The sequence below is a fragment of the Dasypus novemcinctus genome, unplaced genomic scaffold, assembly GCF_030445035.2.
Source record: "Dasypus novemcinctus isolate mDasNov1 unplaced genomic scaffold, mDasNov1.1.hap2 scaffold_230, whole genome shotgun sequence".
NCBI lineage: Eukaryota > Metazoa > Chordata > Mammalia > Cingulata > Dasypodidae > Dasypus > Dasypus novemcinctus.
This window is the reverse complement of record NW_026688198.1, coordinates 215,184-241,973: the sequence shown is the minus strand read 5'-3', so window position 1 is coordinate 241,973 and position 26,790 is coordinate 215,184. Positions and strand designations below refer to the sequence as shown.

The 26,790-nt window shown below is 58.1% G+C and overlaps 1 protein-coding gene and 1 long non-coding RNA gene across 2 annotated transcripts; both read left to right on the top strand.

The window, feature by feature from the left end:
* The first annotated feature begins 1,993 nt into the window (after positions 1-1,993).
* PNMA8B (PNMA family member 8B) lies at positions 1,994-23,270 on the top strand. Its single transcript, XM_071213632.1, is given in 12 exon segments — positions 1,994-2,027; positions 2,178-2,185; positions 3,242-3,304; positions 19,926-20,204; positions 20,206-20,495; positions 20,497-20,682; positions 20,684-21,003; positions 21,006-21,226; positions 21,228-21,341; positions 21,344-21,513; positions 21,515-21,665; positions 22,908-23,270. Coding segments are annotated over 12 exon segments (2,199 nt in total).
* Positions 23,271-25,459: 2,189 nt separating this feature from the next.
* Positions 25,460-26,344, top strand: LOC139438537 (uncharacterized). Its single transcript, XR_011648210.1, has 2 exons — positions 25,460-25,581; positions 26,218-26,344. It is a non-coding gene; the product is annotated as an uncharacterized lncRNA (long non-coding RNA).
* The last annotated feature ends 446 nt before the right edge of the window (positions 26,345-26,790 follow it).

Genomic DNA, 26,790 nt, shown 5'->3' with positions numbered 1-26,790 from the left:
CCCTGTCGCGGGCCTGGACTCATCGCTCTTGGTGTCGTCCACCCGCTCAGATGCCACGTCTTCTGCCGCCTTCTCCTCGGCCTCCTGGTCGACTTCCTGACTCGCTGGCGGCCAGCAGAGCCAAGTCCTCGCGCAGGTGGCCTTTGGTGTCCTTGAACTTCCCACCTTCCAGGCCTTTCCTTTCCCTCTTCACCAGCTCAGCAATGTCCTGGGCCGCCAGGAGGCCTTCCTTTTTCTCTTTCTTTTTTCCTTGGCCCAAGCCCTCAGGGGACCGCGCTGAGCCTGGGGGGGAAGGGGGGGCGGGGCTCTCTGGCTCCGCCAGCGTGTAAACGCATTCCAGAAGATTCCCCTCGTCTCCCGCCTTCCTGACAACCACGGCGAGCGCCTCGCGGCCAGCGTCCACCTTCGTGCAGGTTCCAGAGGTGTCCTTGGCCGTGACGGACAAGCCCTCGGGCAGGCGTCCTTCCGCTCTTGTCCCTCCAGCCCAGGGACTGGATCACAGACACTATTTTCAACCTCTCCTTGTGGTTTGGGGGTCCGAGGGGCTTGTGTAGGCCACGATGGCCACGAGCTCGGGGTTTCCACGCCCCCCTCCGTTACCCGGTGGTGCATTCCTCGGGCTCACTTTCCGATCGGTGGCTGTCCCTCAGCATCTCGTCGGGGATGTCCCTCCCGGCCCCACCGCGTCGGGGACGCCACTCTGGTCTTCCTCGACGGTCAAGCTCATGAACTGGGGCGGGGCGCTTTCTCTACCTCCTCCTTCCTGGACTTGCCTGTCGCGGTCACCGGGGCCCGGAACTCCATGGGACTGTTGAACTTGGCCTCCTTGCTCTGGAGAGCCCACGTCCTCTGCATGGGCTCCCCGGCGGCCTGGAGCCACGTGGGTGGCTCACTGTCGTCCTCTGCTTCGCTCCCGTCCACCTTGTGCTCCTCCTCCACGTGCAGGCTCTCCTCAGAAGAGGTGGACGGCCGTCCTGCGGCCTCTCTTCCTACCACTGGCTCTGTTTCTGGGACCCTTGTTGCCCCCATTAGCCTTGCTGGCCACCCCGGGAGGGGGCCTGCCCCGACGCCCGGGCTGGGGTCCCCGGGGCAGGAAGGGTGGGCCCACTGTCCAGCAGTTGGCCCTTCCTCTGCCTCAGGACCCCCATGTCCTCGGCGCGGTCCTCCCACAGCACCCTCCAGACCCCGGCGCTGCCCGGGGTCTCCCTGCGGGTGGCGGCGTGCCTGGCGTCCCCCGCGCACTCCACCAGGGCGGCCTTGGCCTCGGCCCCCGCGCGGCCCGGGTGCTCCGCAGCCTGACCGCGCCCGGGGCAGGAGGGCCGGACGCAGGGCCGCCTCGACGGGGGCCGGCGCCAGGCCCTGGGGACCTCGGTGAGCAGCAGGGCCCTGCGCACGTCCCCCCCCCAGCGCGGGCGCCAGGGCTCCAGCGGGCGCAGCGCCACGGCGCGCGGCGGGGGCGCGGGGCTCCCGAGGGCTGCCGAGGACCCGCGGGGGCTTACGCGACGACCCTGCGTGCGGCGGGCCCTGCCTGGAGCTGCAGGAGGGCGCTGCGGGCGGCACCACGGCCACCCTCCCTCTCCAGCTCCCGGGTGGGTGGTCGTGGCCCTTCCTCCACACTGGCTCCAGCGGTTCCCACGGCAACCGTTTTCAGGTTTTTGCCAGAGGCTGAGCATTTTGGGGGGCCTATTTATTTATTTATCCTGTATTTATCAATTACCTGTTTTATTTTCTTTTTTCCCCACCATATAATAAACTATACTATTGTTATTTTAAAAGGAGTTTTAGGTTACAGACAAGTTACAGGGAAAGATTGGGGGGAGTGCGTGCAGCTCAGTGGCTGAGCGCCTGCTTCCCTTGTAAGAGGTCCTGCATTCAGTCCACGGTGCCGCCTGAAAACGAAGTACAAGGGATTCCCATATATCCTACTCCTCCCCTCCCATTCATCTCCCCCGTTAGTAACGGCTTACACTGGTGTGGTGCATTTGTTAAACCGATGAACAAATATGGAAGCATTGCTACTAACCGAGGTCTGTGGTTTACATTACGGTTTACACTCGCACTGCACGATTTTACAGGTATTGACAAAATGTACGGCGGCCCGTATCTGTCATGCAACATCATTCAGTGTCCTAAAAACGCCCCGTGATCCACCTCCGCCTCCCTCTCCCTCCCCTCAGAACCTCTGGTAACCACTATTTACCAGTGCTGCAAGCTCTTCTGTTATTACAATAATAATAAGGCTACTTTGGTCTGTGGTTGCATTCCCCCCTTGTGTTTGTTCATTCCTCAATCTTTTTTAAAAAAAATTAATTAATTTCTCTGCCCTTCCCTCCCATACCCCCGCCCTGGTTGTCTGTTCTCTGTGTCCATTTGCTGCGTTGTCTTCTTTGTCCACTTCTGTTGTTGTCAGCGGCATGGGAATCTGTGTTTCTTTTTGTTGCGTCTTTTTTTTTTTTTTTTTAAGATTTATTTTTATTTATTTAATTCCCCTCCCCTCCCCAGGTTGTCTGTTTTCCGTGTCTTTTTGCTGCGTCTTGTTTCTTTGTCCGCTTCTGTTGTCGTCAGCAGCACGGGAAGTGTGGGCGGCGCCATTCCTGGGCAGGCTGCTCCCTCCTTCGCGCTGGGCGGCTCTCCTTATGGGCGCACTCCTTGCGCGTGGGGCTCCCCTACGCGGGGGACACCCCTGCGTGGCACGGCACTCCTTGTGTTGCGTCATCTTGCTGTGTCAGCTCTCCGTGTGGGCAGCACCATTCCTGGGCAGGCTGCACTTTCTTTTGCGCTGGGCGGCTCTCCCTATGGGTGCACTCCTTGCGCGTGGGGCTCCCCTACGCGGGGGACACCCCTGCGTGGCAGGGCACTCCTTGAGCGCATCAGCACTGCGCATGGCCAGCTCCACACGGGTCAAGGAGGCCCGGGGTTTGAACCGCGGACCTCCCATGTGGTAGACGGACGCCCTAACCGCTGGGCCAAGTCCGCTTCCCCATTCCTCAATCTTGAGGGTGGTGGGTGAGGATCTTGGGGATGGTGATGCCCACTCTATTTTAGTGACCATTTTGTTCTAACGAGCCCAGTGAAATGAGAATATGCCACTGGTTTGTTCACTGGGGTCTTTCATGACTCAACCTTAGTCAGGAGGATCCGGCCTCACTCAGGGACCAGGCCCTGAGTCTGGGGTGATTTTAAAGCTAAACGCCGAGGGTGGGCCTGGGTGAGACTCCGGAGCTGTCCCCTTCACCTCTAGGCCCAGCCCTACCCACCCTCTTTTGGGATCTGGGGATTCTGTGGTGGTGAGTGGGGGCACCAGGTAAGGCCATCCCTTCACCCCCTCCTTCCACCTGGGCGAAAAAGCAGAGAGAAAAGCGGTTACTTCCCAACCCCAGCTGAGCAGGGGCTGAGCAAGCGCAGGTCTGTCCTACAAATGCCGGGACTGAGAACGGGCTGCGTCTTCTCTGGGGGCAGCGAGGCCATCTTTACCGGATTGTTGTCATCTTGTCCCTGTTGGCAGGAGCCCCGGTCCCACGGCCTCGGCTGCTTCTGGGGAGTGATGGTGCCAGGTCTGAGTAATCTGCGAGACGCTCCCCTGCTCCCTGCCGGCCCTGCCCCCACTCCTGGGGCCAGGGGTCCTGCTCGGCAAGGCCCCGAGATGCTCCCCGAGGCCCTTCCCTTTGGGGCGTGGATTAAGCAAGACTCTTTGTGTTCTGAGCGCAGAAACCCAGGATAACCTGGCTTAAGCAGGAAAGGGAGTTCGTTGGCTTTTGTGACTATGAAAACACGGCTTAGGCATGGCTGGCTCGAGGGCCCCTTCATTCATTTATTCAGCCAAGGGCCCAGGGCAGACTCCCATTGGATCAGCGCGGTCACGTGCCTGTTCCTACACCAATCACAGCGAGTCGAGAAGGACTGAGTGCTCTGATTGGCCAGGCTTGGGCCCCCAGGTGGGGAGGGTGAGCCCGACAGAAGCCACGGAGAAGGAGGGGAGGGGAGGGATTCCCCAGAGAGAAATGGAGGCAAATCACTGGGGGGAGAGAGATGAACGCTGGGCTGGACAGCAGGAGCGTCTGCCCCGAGGGGAGGGAGCAGTAGCAGGTCTCCGTGCCTGGGTGCAGGAGGGGCTGCAGGGAGACTGGGCTCTTTCCAGGGGCCTGGGGCCTTGCCCCCAGCACATCCCTGGCAGCCTCCCCCAAAGGCCCAAGTGGGCTGGATTCTGGGGGTCCTGGGAGCCCGAGGCGGGGGCCCTGGGTAGCAGTGAGGGTGTCCTTTCAACGGTTGTGGGTGTTTGCTGGAGATTCTCTGGCTCCCCGGGCAGGGAGGAGGGCTCACCATCCACCTCTCCATCACCTGGCTCCTGCCCTCCTTCCTTCAGTCAGTATTTGTAACGCCTGCTCCGGGGACCCTGCCTCCTGGAGCTCGAAGCTTCCTGTGATCAGACCTGGAAGTGAATGCTGGGAGGGAAAGGTCTGGACCCTCAGGGGAGGTGGGTCAGAGGAGCTGGAGCCGACTCTCCATCTGGGTAGGCTTCCTGGAGGAGGTGACATGGAACCGAATTTGAAAGGAAGAAGTGACCATCTGTGGGAAGTGGGGTAGGGAAAGAGAGGAAACCCTTTCAAGGTGACAGGTGGGCAAAAGCCCAGGGGCTGAACAGAAGACAGGCTATCTGGGGAGCTGAGGGAAGTGGGGTGTGGCTGAGCAGGGGGCTGGGGAAGGGGAGAGGTGGCAGGGCCAGGCCCACGGGGCCTTGTAGGTTGGTCACATCAGGAGTGTGACCAAGAAGCAAAAGACTGTAGGGTCATCAAGGCTGTACTGGAAGCTTCTTAGCAGTTTAGGCACTGTGTGACATTGGAGAAGTTGAACAACCTCTCTGAGCTTCACTTTCCTCATTCGTAAAACAGGGGCCCTCCTCACTTCCTCTCCGGGTTGCTGTGTTGATTTAGAGATCAGGCATGTCGATGGCTTAGCTCAGGGCCTGGCGGGCAGCGGGGCTTTAAGTAACGGTTCTTAGCGTTCACCGTCATCCTCAGTATCTTCCTTTTTGTATCTTGGAGCAGGTTTAGGCGCCGCATTGGGGATTTACTGGGCAGCGCGCCCTCTGGTGGACACAGGGAACCACAGCTCAGGGAAGAAAGATGGAACCAGGGGTTTAGATTTTGCGGGGACCCATCCTCCCTGTCTCCTTCCTTCCTTTCTCTCCAGCCTTCCGTTCCCCCACACACCCCAGGCGCGGCCTTGGGATTCGCTGGGCCAGAGCGCCCTCTGCTGGGCAAATGGAGTCATAGCTCGGGGAAGAAAGAACCTGAAGTTGACATTTTAAAGGGACCCGCCTTCCCTGTCTCCCTCCCTCTCCCCTTTCTTTCCTCTCTCCCTCCTTTTCCTTCCACCTTCCATTCTTTCATCACATATTCCCTGAGGCCTTGCGTGAGGGATGTGCTGAGCCCCTGGAGGGCCACTGGAGCCAGAGTTGCGGGAAGGAAGCGGGAGCCCGCGGGTAAAGGGACCAGTCTCCTTCCTCCCCTCCTTCCTCTCCCCCCCTCCTCCCTCTCTCCCTCCCTCACTCTCTTCCTCGCTTCCAGCCTTCCATTCGTTCACACACGTTCTTCGAGCGTCTCCTCCGGGCACGGCCTGGTGCCGGGCGATGCCGGGACTGCGAGGACCCTGGCCTGGTCTCCTGGGCCCCCGGCCCCCGTGGGGTGGACACAGGAACGCCCCAGGGGTGCGTAGCCCCGGAGCCAGGCGCTGCGGGGCACAAAGCGGCTGGGGGAGGAGGACGCGGTGCATTAGCCGCAGCCCAGGCTGGAGCCGCTGCCTTTCCCTGGAGGGCACTAGGGAGCCACAGCAGGGTTTAGAGTCGGGGAGGAGGCAGGGTCGAGTCTGTGTGTTGTGTGAGGAGTGAGGGGGAGGGCGAGACTGGGGCTGGCCCCGGGGAAGGAGCTGGGGTGGGGATGGGGCGAGGGGTGGGAGCAGTCATGGGGGGGGACCATGAGCCCCGAGAGAGGGTGGCGCTGGGAGAGAAGGAGGCGCCGGCCCCCGCCACCCCTAGTCTGAGGGAGGAGGCCCCTTCCCGCCCTTGGGGCTCTGCCCTAGTCTGGTAGTCTGACGGGGGCTCCCGCCACCTGCGGTCCCAGCCCGGGCCCCTGGCCTGGTGTCACGTCCAGAGCGCCCGTCCCTGTCCCTCAGCCCAGGGGCTCTGGGCTCCCCGCCACCCCTCCCAGCACCCCTCAGGCGGCCCGGTGGAGCTGGCGGAGGGGCCACCCGGCCATCTGGGCCGGGCTCTGTCCTGGGCCGGGCAGGACGACCCTTCAGCTTCCACAGGACGGGCGAGTGGGCGAGTGGGCGAGTGTGTCTGTGGCGGGGGCGCAGGGCCGCTGGACCAGGCTGGGGGCTCTCCTTAGGGGGCGCTGAGGGGCGTGCCGGGGAGGGGCTGCTGAGGCTGGCGGGGCTCTCTCTGTGGTGTGGGAGGAGGTCTCGGGGTGCGGGTGTGTGGGTGGTGGGAGCTCAGGCTGAAAATAGCCTTTTTTTTTAAGGTACAGGGTGGGGTACCCACTTCCTCCCCAACTTACTTCTCTGGCAGCTGGTGGGACTCAAGCACCCTCGTGGGGATGGCGCCTGTCCCCGCCCCAGGCAGGTGTGGACAGTTTTCTCTTCTTTGATGGTGGCGCAGCTGGGCCAGGCCAGATAAAGGCGGATTTGGAGTCAAAACCCCGCCCCGGAGCCCTTAGTGAGTTTGAAGCCACATCCCCAGAGGCACCCATGGGCTGAGTTTGAGGACGGGGCCCTGCAGGCACCATTTAAATCCTCCTTGTGAACGTTCCTGCTGCCAGCTCCGGGGCACCAAAGCGTCCATCCCATAGCCGAGCCCTCGCGGGCCGCTCACGCCGGCTGGGGGGTCAGGGGAGCCTTTGTCCCTTTGGAATGATGGACAAATTGAGACAATTCTCCACCTGCCGCCGCCAGGGGGCGCACGGGGGCGCTGGTCGCTCTCCGATCTTCCCCTCCCTGGACTCACGCAGAGATAAGTCAGTTTCTCCTCCCCTGGTTCCTGGGCGCGTCTTACGACCTGATTTGACCAGTGGAATTCAGCAGAAAGGATGCTGTGCCGGGAGCAGACGTGGCTCAGGAGGTGGAGCGTCTGCTTCCCACCTGGGAGGTCTGGGTTTGGTGCCTGGTGCCTCCTAAAAATGAAAACAAACAAACAAACAACACACTGAAAACAGCAAACAAACGAAAAAAACAACTCAGGGGAGCTGATGTGGCTCAGTGGTTGAGTGCTGGCTTCCCCCACAGGAGGTCCGGGGTTCAGTCCCTGGCCCTGGTACCTCAAAAAAAAAAAAAAAAAGGATTGCAAATTCGAGGAGTTACCCTTAAGAGACGCAGCAGCTTCTACATCTCTACACCTCCCTCTTAGATGCCAGTTACCATTTAAGAAGTCCGCCTGTGCTGATGCCACCGTGACGCCAGGAAGCCTGAGGCTGCCACGTGGATTCGCTGTGTGAAGACAGAAACGCCAGACAGTCCCCAGCAGTTAGAATCGTCCCATCTGAAGCCCCAGACGTGGAAGCAAAGGAAGCATCTTGGCCATGCCTTCCCCAGGAGATGTCCACACAGCTGAAGGCCCTCGGGGCTGAACTCAGCCCCGAGTGCAGAATCACGAGAAATGGTCTCTTTTGTAGCAATAGCTCACATCTACTCAAAACCCACCCATGGCTCCCACCTCAGAGTAAAACCCAGCCTTGTTATATAAAGAGCTGCTGCAACTCAACAACCAAAAAGACAAATAGCCCCATTAACCAACAGGCAAAGTACTTGAATAGACATTTCTCCAAAGAAGATAGACAAATAGTCAATAAGCACAGGAAAAGGTGCTCAGCATCATTGGTCACCAGGGAAATGCAAATAAAATCAAAATCACAATGAGATACCACTTCCCCCCCATTAGGATGGCTTTCATTAAAAAAAAAACCCAGAAGATAATAAGTGTTGACACAGATGTGGAGAGATAGGAACACTCACTCATTGTTGGTGGCATCATCATACGGTGCAGCTACTATGGGGGTCAGTGTGGTGGCTCCTCAGAATGTTGAACATAGAATTATCATACGACCCAACAATCCACTTCTTGGTATATATGCCAAAGAACTGAAAGCAGGGACTCCGATATTTGTATGCCAATGTTCATCGCAGCATTGTTCACAATAGCTGAAAGGTGAAAGCAATCCAAGTGTCCATCAATAGATGAATGGATAAACAAAATGTGGTCTCCCCACACAATGAAATATTATTCAGCCATAAAAAATAATGAAGTTCTAAAACATGGGTGAAGTTGGATGAAGACATCATGTTGAGTCTCACCAGACATGAAGGGACAGATATTGTGTGATCTCACTTAAATGAAATACCTAGAAGAGGCAAATTTCATAGAGACAGGTTACCAGGAGTAGATTATAGATTACCAGGAGCCACGGAGGTAGGTGGGAAGAGAGAGTTTATTGTTTAATGGGTGCAGAGTTACTGTTTGAGATGAAAAAAAATTGGGGTAATAGATATTGGTGATGGTAGCATAATATCGTGAAAATAATTAACACCACTTAATTGTACCCTTGGAAGTGGTTAAAATGGGAAATTTTGGGTTGTATGTACATTACCATAAAAAAGAAAAGCCAAAGCGGTTACACAGCCCACAAACTTTGGAATGCCTCCCACATTCTCCTTCTGCTCCTCCAACTCGCCGAGCTCTCCTCTGGGTCTCGGCACTTGCTGGCGGGGGGATCTCGAGTCGCCTCCGGATCTCTGTCCCCCTCCTCAGCTCCTTCCAGTCTCTGCTCTGAAGTTATCTCCTCAGTGGGGTCCTGTGATGGTCAGGCTATTGTGTCATCTCAGCCAGGTAATTGTGCCCAGTTGTTTGGTCAAGCAAGCACTGGGCTACCTGTAATACAAGGGCGTTTATGGACTTCGGTCGCCATTGACTTTGCTGCGGTGGTAAATCATAGCTAGCTGGTTACAATTATGTCACTCAGGGAGATTGCCATCAGCAATGAGTGATGCTTTATCCAATCAGTTGAATGCCTTAGAAGGGGAAGTGATTCCAGCATTGAGTGAGAATTTCCCAGCTTGTCTTTGGACAGCCAGCGTCTCCCAGAACTTGTCAAGAACCTTCCTTGGACTTCCACTGGAGCCCTGGTTGCAGCCTGACGGCGGAACCTGGACTCGTGTGTCCCCACGGTCACGTGGGAGACTCTGATAAAATCGCATCCTGTTGCCGGGTATCTCTTGTTGATTGTTTCCCTAGAGAGCCCTGACTAATACGGTTGTCTTGGGGAAGCCGCTCCTATACATTTTCTTACTCTTTGCAAATCCACGTGCACAGCAACGACCTCGTGCGGGCATCATTGCTTTGAAAACCAAAGGCCCTAGAGAGAGGCTAAGAGCTTGGGCACTGGGTCAAGTTGGCCTTGGGTTCAATCCCGGCTCTGCCAATCCTGCCTGTTTGGCCTTGGCACGTCACTTAGGCTCCCTGTGACTCAGTTTCCTCACCTATAAAATGGGAACACTCCTACTAAGACCCGTCTTGCAGGTGAACAGTCACCCCAAGACGGAAGGGGACGGGGGCCCTGGCTTGAACCCCAGGCCTGCCTGCCTCCATCCGTAGGGACTGGGTCAGAGAAGGTACGAGTCACCCAGGGGAGGTGGAAGCAGCAGTGAAAAGGATCCTGTTGTGGGACCATCTCGAAGATGAGCTGTCCTGGGAAGAACTCAGGAAGCAGAACGGTGTGTCCAGATGCTAAGAGGGAAAGTCCCAGATCCCCTGCTCAGAGCTCCAGCCCCAACTTCCTGCCCTGACCTTCTCCACCCCCACCCCACCCCTCCCCACCCCAGGGCGTTCCCCAGCAGGGAATTTTCTGCCCAGGCCCAGCTGAGGCTCCTCTAACCCTGCATTGCCCCCAAACTGACCACTTAACACCCAACTCTTCAACCTCTCTTTTCTTCCTCTCCTCCTCTCCTCATCCCCACCTCCCCACCCCCGTCGTCTGCTTTCTGGGTCCATTCACTGTGTGTTCTTCTGTGTCCGCTTGTATTCTCATTAGGCGGCTCTGGGAACCGATCCTGAGACCTTCCAGAGTGGGAGAGAGGCGATTGTTCTCTTGCGCCACCTCGGCTCCCTGTTCTGCTACGTCTTCTTACTTTCTCTCCTCTGTGTCTCTTGTTGTGTTATATTTCTGCGTCAGCTCTCCGCATCGGCTGGCACTCCTGCACGGGGCGGCATTCCAGCACGGGTCGGCACTCTGCGTGCGCCAGCTTGCCCTCACCAGGAGGCCCCGGGCATCGACCCCTGGACCTCCTGTATGGTAGATGGGAGCCCAATTGGTCGAGCCACATCTGTTTCCCATCCTGATCCCTAAAAGTATTTTGGAAAACCATGCCCCCCTACCATATTTTACATCAATATCCCTGATCTTTCACTATGTAAGTTGGAATAAGCTTTTCTGTTTTGTTAATAGGAGGCTAAAAATTCTAGACGTTTTCTAAGGTGGAACATGATGAGGCTTGCCTGAGGTTGAAACAAATACTTCACAGTCCGTTTTTTGTGTTTTTTTTAGGAGGTAGTGGGGATCGAACCCAGGACCATGTACATGGGAAGCAGGTGCTCAACCACCGAGCTACACTGTCTCCCCTCGTGGTCCGTTTTGATGTGCGGGAGTCCCACTAGAAACACCATTCTGTAGCTTGCTTTCCTCCCCTCAGTGACAGGACATGGTCATTTGCCAGGTGTTCAGTGGGGTCCAGCTCACAACTTCTAATACTCACATGACAGTCCCTAGAGGGGCTGTGATGTCATTTATTTGCTCTTCTCACCACTGTAATTAAACAATTATTTACATGATTACTAGCTGATTCCCCAAGATGTCAGCTGATCCCCAGTGTGACATCATCACAGCTGTATCCCAGTAACAAGGATTCTCTGCTTTTGATGAATGAATGAATGAGTGAATGAATGAGTGCTTCTGAGGGATGGTGCTGCTGAAAGTCTGCCCAGCCCAGCTGTTCGGGTCTGGGGTTTGGAGTCACAGAGACCTGGCCTGTGTTCAGATCCCTGTCTCACCACTTCCCAGTTGAGTGGAATTGGAAAAGACACCCCATCTCACCCCGCCACACACATGCACCCAGAGTCAGACTTCTCATCTGGAAAAGAGAGAGAGTATCGGTACAGATTCTACAGCAATATATTCAAGGGCTTAGTATCCGGAGCCGGCAGAGAGTGAGTCCCTGCAGGGTGTGTGTGAGGTCATGGTCCCTCCCTCCCTCCCTTCAAAAAAATGGTGCCTCTTGTTATGATAAAAACCTTACTCGAGTTCATCAGCGTCTTTTAATCGGAGCAGCAAGGAGAGCTAACATACCTTCAGAGATCACAACTGAAAGAATCACGAGCCCTACTAAAAAACTAACAATGTGGGGGCAGTAGAAGAAGGGACAACAGCGAGGAGACCCTCCAATGGGCAGTTGGTGGAAAGGGATTCCGGAAAAGCTAACAAGCCTACCCAGAGATGTGCAAACCCATTCGTAGTCAAAGAACAATGAGCTACCACTTTATCCCCACGGACAGGTCAATCTTAGAAGACTGGGTCACGCCCGGTGTTGGCAGGGGATGTTGGAGGTACCAGAATCCTGTGCACGCATGGTAGAAGAACAGACAAGGGCTTCTGTTGCACAAGGCGACTGGCAGGACTCGGGGGACTTATGAATATACAGACCCTATGGCTCAGCCTTTCTGTTCCTGGTACATATGCCAAGGACAATCTCACTTAGCCCCTAAGAGGGAGAGTGTGAGCGAGTTTATCAGAGCCTATTTTGTGGTGTGTCTGTGGGGAGGAGACGGAGATGGGCATGCACTGGTTATGACTGCTGCGTAACAAAACACCCCAAGGTTAATGGCATAAAACAACAACATGTGTATTATGTTCATGGATTCTGGGAGTCAGGAATAGGACAGTGCACACTGGGGATGGCTTCTTTCACCTCCACAGTGTCTGAGGTCTCAGCTGGGTCACTCCATCTATGGCTAGCGTCTGGAATCCTCTGGAGGCTTTGTATGGCACCTAGTCTGGGATGACCTTGAAGTCTGGGCTTCGCTGGAGCTGTTGACTTGAACGCCTACACGTGGTCTCACCTCGGGAGTGCGCTTCCTCACGGTAGGGCCGCTACCTTCCAAGTGGGCCCCAAGAACGATTATTCAAGAGAGCCTGGCAAAGGCCTCGGACGACCGGCCCCGGAAGGCGCGGAGCCCCACTCCCGCCATATTCCATGTGTCAGAACCATTATAAACTCACCCAGATCTCGACTCCGGGAAAGGGGCCGTAGAACCTGCCTCACGATGGGCTCAGAGAATTTGCAGCCATATTTAAAAACTGCCGTTAGTGTCCCCCCTGCGAGAGAGGACAGGACCAAGGTCAAGGTGAAGGCTGCCTGCCTGCGAGCTGCTGCTCAGCAGGACGACTGCAGACAGGATTGCACCGCTCAGAACTTGGGTCAGTCTCAGACACGTAACCACAGAGCGATGTAACGCTAACGAGAAACAGGAGGCAGGTGAAACAAAACACGTTAAGAAAATTCAAAGTAGATGCTCCTCCCCTCAAAAAAACAGCAATGCACATCTCACAGGGACACATACAGACAAAGGAGAGACATTTAAAAAAGGGCGATGAGCCCGGGAGTGGGGAGGAGTGAGGACAAAGGCATTTTGAACACGGGAGGCAGGTGGAGTGGGCAGCTCCTTGGGTGTCCTAAAAAGCACATGCGCAGTCGTGACTCAGACAGGAGGGAGTTAAATTAATTTTGCGTTGGGGGGTACTGACTGTTTTCCCTGGCAACGGAGCTGTAAAGGCTAAGGGGGTTGGGGTGGGCAGAACGACAGGGCTGGGAACCAAATTGGCCGGTGCATTTAATTCCATGATTCAACTATGATCAGTCAGGGAAAAATATCCCTGTATAGTCAGCTAAAGGGGTGCTGATGCAAAATACCAGAAACGGGTTGGTTTTTATAAAGGGTATTTATTTGGGGTAGGAGCTGACAGATACCATAAAGCATAAGTTACTTCCCTCACCAAAGTCTATTTTCACGTGTTGGAGCAAGATGTCTGCCGATGTCTGCCAGGGTTCAGGCTTCCTGGGTTCCTCTGGGCTCAGTGTCTCTGTTTTCTCCACAAGGCCAGCTGTAGACTATGAGGCTCTCTAGGCTTTGCCTCTCTCTACAAGGTCAGCTATAGACTATCAGGCGAAAGGCTCTGTCTTGAACGGCTCTGTCTTTCTCCAGCTTTTGAGTCCTTTGATCTGTGAGTCCCCACTCACCAAAGAGTGGGGACTCAACACCCTAATGACACAAGAGCTTTACATAATTACTTAATCAAAGAAACCTCTGAATCTAATATAATCTAATATGCCCTTAGGAGAAGATCAGTTTACAACATAATCCAACATTCTTTTTGGAATTCATCAATAATATCAAACTGCTACAATCTCCCCCAGAAAATCTTTTTTCTTTTAATTCGGGGCCCGTGGGGAGCTGGCTTTTGTCTTCAAACTATTTGGTCTTGATGGATGTAGGATGACCAAATATCTGAAAATAACTGTTTCTCCGCCTGTTGCTAGGATACAAAGAAAATAATTGTATGTAAATCAGAAGGTAATGAAATGCAACTCTCTCTTTGGGCCAAATTCCGCTTTTGGTGGTCAAGAATATCCTGTTAAAGCAATGAAGAATGAAAACCTGCTTCAGCCAGTTGGCGGGACCTGCGCAGAAGCAGCCCCTTGCTGTCCTCACTTCAACTTGCTTAATTAACATAGTAAAATTCCCACCCAGGGGTGGAGTTATCCGCCCCTTTCTTGATCATGCAATGTATGTGCAAGCGTGATTTCCTGAACATACCAATCATACAATTACATAACCAGCTATGTATGTTCATCCATATGCGTAAAAACTAATGCATAATCAAAGCAAATGCTAAGTAGTAACTTGGGTATTTAAACAAGAGTGAAACTGCAGCAGAGGGAGTCAGGTCTGAGTCACTGTGGACTGGCCTTGGCTCCTCACCTCTGCAGACACAATAAATGTGAGTTTGCCTCACTTTCGTGTTAAAGTTTTCTTCATGCCATCTCTGGTTATCCACAAAGGCCCTGCTTTGAGGCCTAACGGTCTCAGGCCCTCTTTTTAAAAATTTCAAGGACTTCAGAGAGCTTTTGTTTATGTGAGTCGTATTTGTCGATATTTACCATATTAGAATTTTTTAAATGAGAAATTAAATTAGTATTTACTTATATTTTAAAATAACGATAATAAATGTATGGTACGCGTTCACATAGGTGACCTCTTTTTTTATGAAAACAACTGTATTTTCTCAACTGCCCCCATAAAAGCATTTCATGTGCGCTTCTCTTCCAGCTGTTTCCACGGGGAAATGTTGCTTTGGGAGGGAACGGCTGGACGGGTCACTGAGCCATCGCCTTCGCGGTGGGGACCACAGCTCGGGGCAAATCCTGCCGCGAGGCCGCGCGGGCCGTTTCAGGGGTCCCGGCGGTCGGCTGGCCGGTCCCCAAGACTGCGCTCCCGACGCGGACCTTCTGCAACGCCCGAGGGCCCCCAGCTTCTTGAGGCCAGGCCCCTCTTGCAGGCTTCTAGAATTTTCTACCCCGTCTGGACGCCTTCCCTCTCCCCCAGCTACCAGGAGAGAAATGAATGGGGGCTCCCTCAGGGGGACAGAGCCGCCGAAAGCCGAGTGAAGAGGACAAAGCGGCGCACCTGCTTCTCCTGAATAAACGTGGCTCTAAGAGAAGAAGAGCCGAGGCTGGGTGGATTGCGCAGGAAGTGGGGCGGGGGCCTTAGAACAGGCCTAAAATGCTGGCGTATTTAGTGACTAATCAATCTGTGGTTAAACAAGACAGCAACAACAAACCCTGCTCTATGTGGCTGCAGGTAAAACAGAGCTGGGTTCAGGGCTTAGATAATTGTTAACTGTTTTTTTCTTTTTAAAGATTTATTTATTTTTATTTATTTCCCCCCTTCCCTTCCTCCTGCCCTGCTGCTTTTCCTGTCTGTGTTGCCTCCTCTTCTCATTTTCTCTCCTCTAGGGTTCGATCCTGGAGACCTCTGATGAGGAGAGAGTTTCCCTGTCAATTGCGCCACCTCAGTTCCTGGTCTCTGCTGTGCTTCACCTTGACTCTCCCCTTGTCTCTTTTGTTGTGTCATCATCTTGCTGCGTGACTCACCTGTGCGGGGCACTGGCTCGCCACGCAGGTACCTGTGCGGGCACTGGCTTGCTGCATGGACACGCGTTCTCTTCTTTTTCACCAGGAGGCCCCAGGAATTGAACCCAGGTCCTCCCATATGGTAGGGGGAAGCTCTATCCTTTGAGCCACATCTGCTCCCTGTGAACTGATTTCACAGACATGAATGCCAGAGGCCCAAGTCTCAGCTCAGGGCTGTGTAGGCCTCTCGTCCCCCTCTCCCAGGCCACCAGGAATGCCTCGATTGTCCCACAAGGCCATGTGCCCCCAGCCTCCATGTTTCCAAAATGTCCCCCAGGAGGTGAACTGCCCCCATTGACAGCCCCTGAAATACACTTTGGGGAGAGGGACTCCCGCCTGCCCCTGGACCTGGGGTTGCCTGTACAAACCAGCTCCTCTCCTGGGCTCCTGTCCTTGGGCTGTCGGCCAGCGTGTGGCTCTGCTGTCCCACTGTGACCGTGGTAACAGGGCTGGGCCCTGGCGAACCCACCCACACAGCATCTCGAGTCCTCGGGTCACCAGATAAAGCGGGGGCACCAAGGCATGGAGATTCAAAGTGAGCGGGGCTGGGGGCTCACGCTGACAGCGCCTTGGGGGGAGCGGGCAAAGGCTCCCACTCTGGACTGACAACGGTTAAGATGCGCCCCATAACAGCTCAACCGAGTTACCGCCTGACCCAGCAATTCCGCTCCTAAGTCTGTATCCAGGGGAAACGAAGAAGTAAGTTCCCAGAGAATCTCAGACCCGGATATTCATGATGGCCAAAAAGGTGGAAAGCACCACATGTCCATCAGCTGGCGAGTGACCACAGGAGGCCCGGTACGTCCACACGTGGGACGACGACTCGGCCCTCAAGAGGAGTGAAGTCCAGGTGTCGCCATGGCGCGGTCAACCACGAGAGCGCGAGGAAGGAGGCGGGCACGGAGGCCTATGTGCGCGAGATTCTGTTCACACGACGTGTCCAGCAAGGCCGGGCCCTAGAGGCAGGGAGCAGGGTAGTGGTTGCTGTCTGGGGACCTGGGGGGAAGCAAGTGGGGATACCGGGGGGTGAGAGCCATGGAGAGGGAGTTTCTTTTGGGGTGATGAAAAAGTTCGAAAATTGATTATGGCGACAACTCCGTGAATATCCTAAATGCTGCTGAGATGCACACTTCAAACCGGTGAAGTGCATGGTATGGAAATCCTATCTCAATAAAGCTGTAATTTCACCGAAAAAAGCGGGGGTCTTCCTCCCAGCAGAGGCACAGTGAGGCCAGGTGTGCGCGGGGTGCAGCTGTCACCCGGTCCTCGGCCGAGCCTCCCGGGCACGGGCACTGAGCTCGACGCGGTGCCCTGCAGATCGGGAGGCCAAGTCGCTTCAGTGAGAGTAAGTCCACCTGAGTGGCTGGGCACGGGGCCGGTTAACATCACGAGACCCTGACCAGCAGGTCCCGGGCCTGGGACTCTTCATTTCCAGGAGGCCCCTCCCTGCCGGTCGCCTACCCCAGCTTCAGAGACGTGCTGGCCTCTTGTTTCTCTCTTTGCTGTTGTTTTTTTTTCTTCTTCTGATTCCTTCAAAATAACATAGGGATAAAAACACGTGTGCCGACTCTGTCCACACACACACACCCCCCTTACAAAGTCCTCAGAACAAACACCCACATGTCGACATGTGGCCCCTGAGCGCTGAAAACACAGCTGCTCCATAGTGACTTATTACAAAGAAGAGAATGTACAAGAGCTCATTAATAATACTTAAAATATTGATGACACATTTAAATGATAAGATTTTGTATACATGAAGATACATCAAAGCATCAAATATATTCTTCTTTTTAAAATGACTTTATTTTTATTTCTTCCCCCTTCCCCCCACCCCATTGTCTGCTCTCTGTGTCCATTCACTGTGTGTTTTTCTGTGACCGCTTCCACTCTTATAAGCGGCACCAGGAATCTGTGTTTCTTTTTGTTGCATCATCTTGCTGCATCAGCTCTCCGTGTGTGTGGCATCACTCCTGGGCAGGCTGCGCTTTTTTTGCACGGGGCGGCTCTCCTTGAGGGGCATACTCCTTGTGCATGGGGCTCCCCTACGCCAGGGACACCCTTATGCCAGGGACACCCCTACATGGCGCAGCACTCCTTGCATGCATCAGTACTGCACATGGGCCAGCTCACCACATGGGCCAGGAGGCCCTGGGTTTGAACCCTGGACCTCCTATGTGGTAGGCAGATGCACTATCAGTTGAGCCAAATCCCTTTCCCCAAATATATTATTCTTTTTTTTTTAAAGCTTTATTTTTTATATATTTCTCTTCTCTTCCCTCCCCCCATCGTCTGCTCTCCATGCCCATTCACTGTGTGTTCTTCTGTGTCCTCTTGCATTCTTGTCAGTGGCACTGGGAATCTCTGTCTATTTTTTGTTGTGTCATCTTGCTGCGTCAGCTCTCTGTGTGAGCGACGCCACTCCTGGGCAGGTTGCACTTTTTTTTTGTGCTGGCTGGCTCTCCTTACAGGGCACACTCCTTGCGTGTGGGGTTCCCCTACCGGGAGGACACCCCTGCATGGCATGGCACTCCTTGCGTGAACCAGCACTGTGTGTGGGCCAGCTCACCACATGGATCAGGAGGCCCTGGGTTTGAACCCTGGATCTCCCATGTGGTAGGTGTAGGCTCTATCCGTTGAGCCAAATCTGCTTCTCCCCAAATATATTCTTAAAATTCATGTCACCTCTTTATTTACTGGAGGTGACAACTAGAAAACGTCACATTTTGAATGGGGCTCCCATTAGGGCTCACATTATATCTCTATAAGTGATAGGGCTGCAGAGGGAAGGGTAATTGGTCCATTTGGAGGTCAGGATGGGGAGAGGAGGAGAGAAAAGTAGAGAAAATAAGAGCTGCAGAAAGAGAGGAGGGGGGCACAGGAGTGAGTAAGTGGCTTGTTCTGGCCTGGTTGCCATAGTAACCTCGCTATAAATTCTCTCCCTAGGCAAAAAACCCAAGGTGTTTGGGTTCCCTGTTTATTCATTGAACAAATGCTAATTAAACAGTAAGTTCTCAACAAATAAGCCCCGTGAGCCAGCCTGTCTTCTAAGCACTTCCATGGATTATCCCCGTTAAAACTCCTTGGGGTGGGGACCATGGGATCACCATTTTGCAGAGGAGGAAACCGAGGCACAGAGAAGCTCAGGAATGAGCCGGGAGTCACAGAAGCAAAGGCGTGTGTGTGGGGAGGGGCATGTAAACCCAGCGGCTTGGCCACGGCGCCTCATGGACATAGAGAGGGGGGAAGCCAGGTGGGTGGACGGTGGATGGTGAGGCCAGTGCATGGCTGGAGTAGCTGCCGGCACGACCCGAGAAAACACTTTCTGGACGAATTCACATCAGATCCCACTAATGCTCTCTACACACACAAACCATACACAAAACATAGGTTCAGGTGTACTTGCATAATTACAAGCACAGGAATAGGTACAGGAGTGAGGCCTGGTTCCACTGACTGAGGCCTGTACACCCAGACAGAGGCCTGCACCCGCCGCCTGAGGTCTGTATACCCTGATTGAGGCCTGCACCCCTGGAGACCCTGCCTAGTCTGCATGAATCTCGTACCCCAAGAGTGAGTCTTGTGAAGCAAACCTGGCCCAGTGGTTAGGGTGTCCGTCTATCACATGGGAGGTCCGTGGTTCAAACCCCGGGACTCCTTGACCTGTGTGGAGCTGGCCCATGCACAGTGCTGATGCGTGCAAGGAGTGCCCTGCCACGCAGGGGTGTCCCCGCATAGGGGAGTCCCACATGCAATGAGTGCGCCCCATAAGGAGAGCCGCCCAGGGGGAAAGGAAGTGCAGCCTGCCCAGGAATGGCGCCTCACACATGGAGAGCTGACGCAGCAGGATGGCGCAACAGAAGGAAACACAGATTCCCGTGCTGCTGACAACAACAGAGGCGGACAGGGAAGAGCACGCAGGGAGTGGACACAGAGAGCAGACAGCTGGGGAGGGAGAGAGAGGGAGGGGGAGGGGAAGAAGGAGGGGGAGGGGGAGGGGGAGAAAGAAATAAAATAAATCTTAAAAAAAAAAAAAAGAGTGAGTCTTGGTTCGGCCGTGTGGGGCCAGTACCCCGTGGCTATAGGTGCTAATTCCACTTGGAGCCTGCGGAGGAGAATCTGAAGTCCCGGCTGAGGCCTCCAGCCCGTAAAGGGGGCCTGGTGCCCTGGATGACGTCCTGCCCTCCCTGAACTTGGCTTTTGTTTTTGCTGACCGAGCGAAGGCGATGCTCCCAGCGCCCGCGTTCTCCTTTGCATCGGGGCCTTTACGAGCCAGCACTCAGACCTCCCGCCGCAGACCCAGCTCCAGCGCGGCGTTGCTATGGATACGGCGGCCGGCGGGGGGGGGGGGGGGGGAGTCGTCTGCGCAGGCGCGAGGATACCGCCGAGAGTTCAGCGGCGGGTGCGCGCTCCGCGCCCCGGGGGTGCGCCCCCCCGCCCCCACGCCCTCCCCGCGCCCTCCGGGTGCAGCGGCCCCGCCCGCCCTCAGCACCTGCCCTGGCGCCGAGCCTGGTGGACATCTGTCAGTGACAAAGGAGGCCGCGGCTGTCCCCAGAGGGACCGCGCCTGGGCAGCCGCTCAGAGCCGGGCCCGCCGCACCCAGGGTCGTCGCGTAAGCCCCCGCGGGTCCTCGGCAGCTCTGGGGAGCCCCGCGCCCCGCGCCCCGCCCCGCGCCGTGGCGCTGCGCCCGCTGGAGCCCTGGCGCCCGCGCTGGGGGGGACGTGCGCAGGGCCCTGCTGCTCACCGAGGTCCCCAGGGCCTGGCGCCGGCCCCCGTCGAGGCGGCCCTGCGTCCGGCCCTCCTGCCCCGGGCGCGGTCAGGCTGCGGAGCACCCGGGCCGCGCGGGGGCCGAGGCCAAGGCCGCCCTAGTGGAGTGCGCGGGGGACGCCAGGCACGCCGCCACCCGCAGGGAGACCTCCGGGCAGCGTCGGGGTCTGGAGGGTGCTGTGGGAGGACCGCGCCGAGGACACGGGGTTCCTGAGGCAGAGGAAGCGCCAGCTGCTGGCTGACGGGCCCACCCCTCCTGCCCCGGGGACCCCGGGCCGGGCTTCGGGGCAGAGCAGCTCCCCTCCCAGGGCAGCCAGCAAGGCCAGGCGAGGCTGCAGGGGTGGAGGAAGTCGGGCCAGAGCCAACAGGTTGACCAAGAAGGGCAAGAAAAGGGCCCGGGGAGGGTGGCCGTCCACCTCCCTGAGGAGCGAGTCCCAAGACTTCCGAGGAGAGCCTGGACGTCGTCATTGAGGAGATTGAGGAGGCCTCGAGCGACGAGGAGGACAGGAGCGCGCTCTTGGCCACTCTCCAGGCGGCCGCCAGGGAGCTCACTAAGAAGCAGGGGGCCTGCCAGGGCCGAGGGGCGGAGGATGGAGACAGGCCTCGTGAGTTTTCGGCCCTGGTGATGGGCCAACAAGGAGGGGATAGAGAAGGAGCCCCCTGGGGCCGAGCCCATCACCTTGAACGTCACAGAAGACAGGCGTGGCGTCCCCGGCCTGGTGGCCCTCCTGGCGGTGAGAGACACCTTGGAAGAGGAGCCGCTGGGCAGTGATACTTCAGAGAGCGAGTCCCAGGAAAATGAGGACAAAGAAGAAGGGGTGGGCAATCCCGAGTTTGTGGCCATCGTGGCCTGTACAGACCCCTCAGGCCCCTCTGTCCTGGAGGAGATGTTGAAAATAGCATCTGTGATCCAGTCGCTGGGCTGGGGTGACGAGAAAGAGAGGAAGGACGCCTGCCCGAGGTCTTGTCCGTCATGGCCGGGGCCACCTCTGGAACACGCGTGAAGGTAGAGGAGGCTGGCCGTGAGGTGGACGCCGTGGTCCTCAGGAAGGCTGGAGGCGATGGGAATCTTCTGGAATGCATTTCCACGCTGGCGCAGCCAGAGACTGTCCCCGCGGCTCACCGTGGTTTCCTGGGAGGCTGGGGTGATGATGATGATGATGATGAAGATGGGGGGCCTCCTGGAGTTGGTGGCGTTCTTGGCGGCCCAGGACATGGCCAAGGTGATGAAGGAGGGGAAGGGAAACGCCTGGGAGGGTGCGAAGTACAAGTGCACCCAGGGTAGCCACGGGGCGGGGTCCTGGCTCTCCTGGCCGCCCGCGAGAACGTGGAGTCCGAGGAGGGGTCCGAGGAGGAGAAGGAGGAGGGATCCGAGGAGAAGGAGGAGGGATCCGAGGAGAAGTTGGAGGACCTGGAGAGCGAGGCGCCTGAGCCGGAGGACAGGGCGTCCAAGAAGCCGCCAGGGCCTGGGCACCACTCCCTCTCCTGGTGGTAAAACCCAAAGAGGCCGCGGTTGGGGCGTCACTCCAGAGGGGAGCCCCGGGAGCCGGGCCGCGGCCCAGGACGAGCCCGCGGGAACAAGGAGAGGCGCGAGCCAGGGCCCAGCCAAGGCCGCAGAGGCCAAGGCCACATGGGAAGAAGGCCCCTCGGGGCGCAGGTCGCCCCCCAAAGGCCACTAGAGGGGGCCAAGGACAGCGGGCGGCGAGCGGGTCGGGCTGCGCGGGGACGCCTGCGGGGGCGCCCTGGCCGGGAGGCCCCTCCTGCCCCGCTGGTCCTGTGGCTGGGGCTCTGCTGGTCCGTGGGTGGCCGGAGCCCACCCGCACCTGTTAGTCCCTTTTGCAGGTGGCGAGAGAATCTTGGACGGAGCCAGAAGAAGGAAAAGAGAAACGTTCCCCAGGGAGGCGACGGGGTCTCAGGACGCGCTGAGTGGGGCTTGACTTCGGGTCCCCACCCGGGGAGTGTGCCCGGGTCCCCAGGGGAGGCTGCAGGCCAGGGCGAGCTTCGTGCCTCCCGGTGGTGCCTGGACTGCGACGGAGGCGCAGCCACCCAGGGGGCGGCCGGGGACAAGACTTCGCTGCCCTAAAGGCCGAAGGCCGGGCCCCTGCCTGGCGATTGGAAAGGGAGGGCTGGGAGGTGGGGAGGGAGGAGGGAGGAGGGGAGGGGGTGCAGCAGGAGCGCAGGGAAGAGCCTGAGGGAGGAGGTGGCGGGGGAGGAAGGGGAGGGGAGAGGAGGGGCGGGGAGGGGCCAGCCCTGGCCCAGGCCCCCCACACCCCGGGGCTGCTCCTCCAGGCGGGGGCCACCGCTCTGCCCACAGGCAGCCTCAGCCGTCAGGCTGCACGGTGTTGCCAAAACTTCCTATTTGCCACCGTTTTCAGTCCGGGCAATTCTCAAGGATTGGTCCTCTGGCTTCTCTCCAAGCAGCCCCCCTGCGACAGGCCGTGGCCTCCCCTCCGTGGGTCCCCCGCTGTCCCCACTCTCCCCCAGGCCTGAGCGGCCCCTGCAGCGCTGGCTTTGCGCCCCTGAATTCAGACAATGGGGCCCCCACGGGGGACACCGGGAGGGCCCCGCAGGCCGGGGGCTCGTCGCGCTGTCCCCGTAGAAGCCGCTGACGGGCTGTCCTCAGAGGGGAGGTCGGTCCCCGCGCAGCAGAGGGGCGGCGCCCTGGCGGGGCCTGTGCGCGCGCGCGCGTGCGGCCACCAGCCTCGGCCCGTCCGAAGTGCAGACGCTCAGCGCCGTCGTCAGCGTCTCGCGTCGTGTGTGCCCGCCCCGCGCGCCAGCTCCGTGTGGCCCCGAGTGGGACCTCCCTGGGCCCCTCCCGCACCCCTGACGCTGCCCCCGATTTCCATCCCCAGGAGGGGACGAGCTCCGACCCTGCCGGGGCCCTGCTCCGCGCGGGGGAGGGCGCAGGGGCCCTGAGCGCGTCCTCACAGCCCCGCACTGGACCTTCCGCGCCCCCCGCCCGTCGGGGCCGCCCCGGGGCAGAACCGGACGCCGCAGCCGAGCCGGGTGGGGCCGTCTCTCAGTGCTCGGAGCACCCAGTCCGGACTGCGGGGCCGCCCCGGGACCACGACGAGGTGGCCGTGAGCGGCCGGGTGCCCGGGTGGCCGCGGGGCGGCGGGAGGGCTCAGCCGCGAGCACGGGAGGCCCCGGCACCCCCCGGAGGCGCTGTAGCCCCCCTCGTGTCCTCGCTCAGCTCCTTCAGTAGCGTGTCCTGAGCGCACGCCTGGTCTCCTGCTCTGCGAACCAAGTGCGGGCGTGTGCGGGGTGGGCCAAGCCCCCCTCCCTGCCGGGCACCTGTTTACACCCAGGTCGTTGGCTGCGCAGAGCCTGGGTCGCCCCCCTGTCCCCCCCACCGCGTCCTTGCCCGGGTCATCTCTCTGTGCAGCCCTCCTCTCCGCGGTGGGCCCGCCCAGTCCTCATGCAGGCCCCGCCCTCTGCACTGCGACCCCTCAGTCCCGAGTCCCTCCCAGGTTCCCCATGGGGTCCATAGCCTCAAGGGAAACCTCTGGACTTACCAGGATTGGGGTCTCAGCTATGCCCCTGTCCCCCAGCCCCCGGCCGTTTCCCCTGCCCCGACTATTTATTTGGATGTACTCTGCCCCACCCCCCAGCTCCCAGCCTCGGGCCACCTCCTGGGCGACCCTCACCCATTGTGTGTCCCCTGGCCCCACCCCACGTCGAGCCTGCCTCCCTCCGCCCAGCCCTTTCTGGCCTTCACCTAATTCTTCTCTTCTGGGCCCCCAGCCCTCACCCCTAATTCTGCCTCTTTTTTTTTTTTTTTAAAGATTTATTTATTTATTTACTTATTTCTCTCCCCTGCCCCAGTAGTTTGTTCGCCCTAATTCTGCCTCTTCTCTGCCCCTCCTCCTAACCTGGCTGGATCCCGGCCCCAGTCCTAGTCTCCACCAGACCCTACCTTCCCCCAGCCCAGCCCCCTCTCCCCCACCCCACAATGGCCCTGCGCCTGAGGCCCTCACCTTCACCTGGGCCCACCTGGACTTCTCCCTGCTCCCTGCCCTGCAGCCCTCAGCTCTCATGCTGGACCCCAGGCCCCTCCCCAGCCCCTGCCCGAGCCTCTGCCTTCCTCCTACCTGGTTCCCCGCCTTCACTGTTGCCCCAGCTCCTAACAAGGGGCGCATGGCTGCCCGAAGGGTCCTCTTAGAACTGAAGTCCCATCGTCACTCTCCTCCCAAGCCCCCTTATGGCTTCCTATGTTGCCAGAGGTCAAAGCCAACACTTATAACAGCCTATCGCGCGCTGTCTAATATGATAGATACTAGCTGCAGGGGACAGTTTAAATTGAATGCAATTAAACTCCATTTCCTCAGTCACATTTCAAGTGCTCGAGAGCCACAGATGGCCAGTGGCTACTGTATGGGACAGCCCAGGTAGAGGACACTTCCATTATTGCAGAAAGTTCCCCTTGACAGCTCAGACCCACAAGGTCTTCGTCTGATTTCTCTGACGTCATTTCCGCACGGTTTGCGGGGCGCGGCCTCCCGGGTCTCCTGGGAGTGCAGGGAGCGCGCCAGGCACGGTCCTGCCCTGGCCTTTGCACCTGCTGTTCCCCTAGGATATGTGCACGGCTGGGTCCCTTGGTTCAGGCGGGTCTTCAACTTCACCTTCCCGGGGAGCCCTGTCCTCACCACCCTATAACAATGTAACCTGCCCCCCCCCCCCCCCGCTCACTCATTTTTCAGAGCTCCGATGCCACCCGACACGCTGTACATTTTGCTTCTTCGTAAACAGCGGCTCTAGAGGGGCCCGGAGGCACCGGCATTGCAGGCAGGAAGGGCAGGCGGAGAGCCGCCCTGCGCCGCGCCGGGGAACGACGGGGCCAGACCAGTCCCGAAGGGAGCCGACCTGCTCGGGGAGGGGCCCCGGGGACCCGCGCTGGGAACCTGCTGTCGCCGTCGCTGCTGCGGCCGCCGCCACCCGCGCAGCCTGCGCCCTGCCGCGGCCCCGCTCCCCCCAGCGCCCCCTGCCGGCGGGAAGCGGCAGCGGCCCTGGGCGCGCGGAGGAGGCTTCCCGCCGCGGGGACCCGCGCCGAGGGTGGGCGCAGGGTGAGGGGCGACAGAAACGCCCCGGCGGCCCCTCAGGCGGGGAGTTTGCTCCGCCCTGCGCCCTGCTGGGCCCCCCGCCCGGGCCCAGCGCCCGGCAAACAGTGGCTGTATTAGTTTGTTGAATGACTGGCGGACGGAGTGGGAGACAAGGGCGTGGGAGCTGATGCTAGGTGGGCCTGAGGAGGAACGTGCTGGAACGACTCAGCCCTCTGGGGAGTGGGAAAGAGCCGAGGGCGGGTGGAGAGGAGCGTTTAGGGTCGAAGGAGCCGCAAGGTCCCGGCGGGAAGGGGCGTCGCGCAGGGCCCGCACTGCCCTCTGCTGGCAGAAGCAGGCAGCGCAGGGAGGGGCCGGTCCGCGAATGAGTGAGAGGCCGAGAGGGCGCGCTGGGTGCCAGGCCCTGTTCCGGGAGCTGGAGGTCCGGCAGGAACCAGACGCCCGGTGCAGACACTCGTGGGCTACCTGGGTGAGTGCGGGGCGCAGATATGCAGGGAGCGGCCGCCTACCCTGGACCTCGAAGCGGAACCCGCCTCGGCCCCTCGGCCCACTCAGACGGACATAGGGGCTCCCCAAGACTTCCGGGAGGGTCACCAGTCTTAAAATGACCAGGAGGGAGGAGGGAGGGTTTTCCGGGGACAGAAGGCGACCCCTTGTCTGGTTCCGCACGGCCTAGTTGCCCGTCGAGGCTCCGCCTTCGTCACCGCAGACCACGCCGCGTCCGCGGAACCGCGCGCCCACCCCCGGGGATTCAGCGCGTCAACCCGCGCGGGCTGCGGTGCCCGCCTTCGCCGCCGGGTGGCGCCCGAAGACCGCAGGTTAAAGCGGCGCCAGCCCTGGCGCTTCGGGGCGCTCGATCCAGCTCCTTAGAGCTGCAAAGCTCCTCTTGGCCTTTGAACGCCTGACTGTGAAAAGTGGACTTCCCTGTAGGACAGCGGTTCCCAAAGCAGCATTAGCACCACCTGGGAACTTGCTAGAAATGCACGCTGTGGGCCCACCCCAGACTAGAGATCAGAGGGGGTGGTGCCTGGCTCTCTGCATTTTATTTTATTTTCAATTTAATTTAATTTAATTTTAATTCAATCTTATTTCTTTTTTTATTTAGGCCAGTAAAAAGCATTTATTTGGGAAATGAGAAAGAACAGTGCTTGCTGAGAAATGGAAGAGAAAGACGGAAATATACATAAATGATTTGGGGCTGGCCCCTCTAGGCTGAGAGAGCCCTCTTTGAATTTTTATTTCAGATTTATTTATTTATTTCTCTCCCCTCCTCCCCCCCCCCCCAGTTGTCTGTTCTCTGTGTCTATTTGCTGCGTGTTCTTTTTTTGTCCGCTTCTGTTGTTGTCAGCGGCACGGGAATCTGTGTTTCTTTTCGTTGCATCATCTTGCTGTGTCAGCTCTCCGTGTGTGCGGCGCCATTCCTGGGCAGGCTGCACTTTCTTTCGCGCTGGGCGGTTCTCCTTACGGGGTGCACTTCTTGCACATGGGGCTCCCCTATGCGGGGGACACCCCTGTGTGGCAGGGCACTCCTTGTGCGCATCAGCACTGCGCATGGGCCAGCTGCACACGGGTCAAGGAGGTCCGGGGTTTGAACTGCGGACCTCCCATGTGGTAGACGGGACACCTTATCCACTGGGCCAAGTCCGTTTCCCCTCTCTGTGTTTTAAAAAGTCCTCCA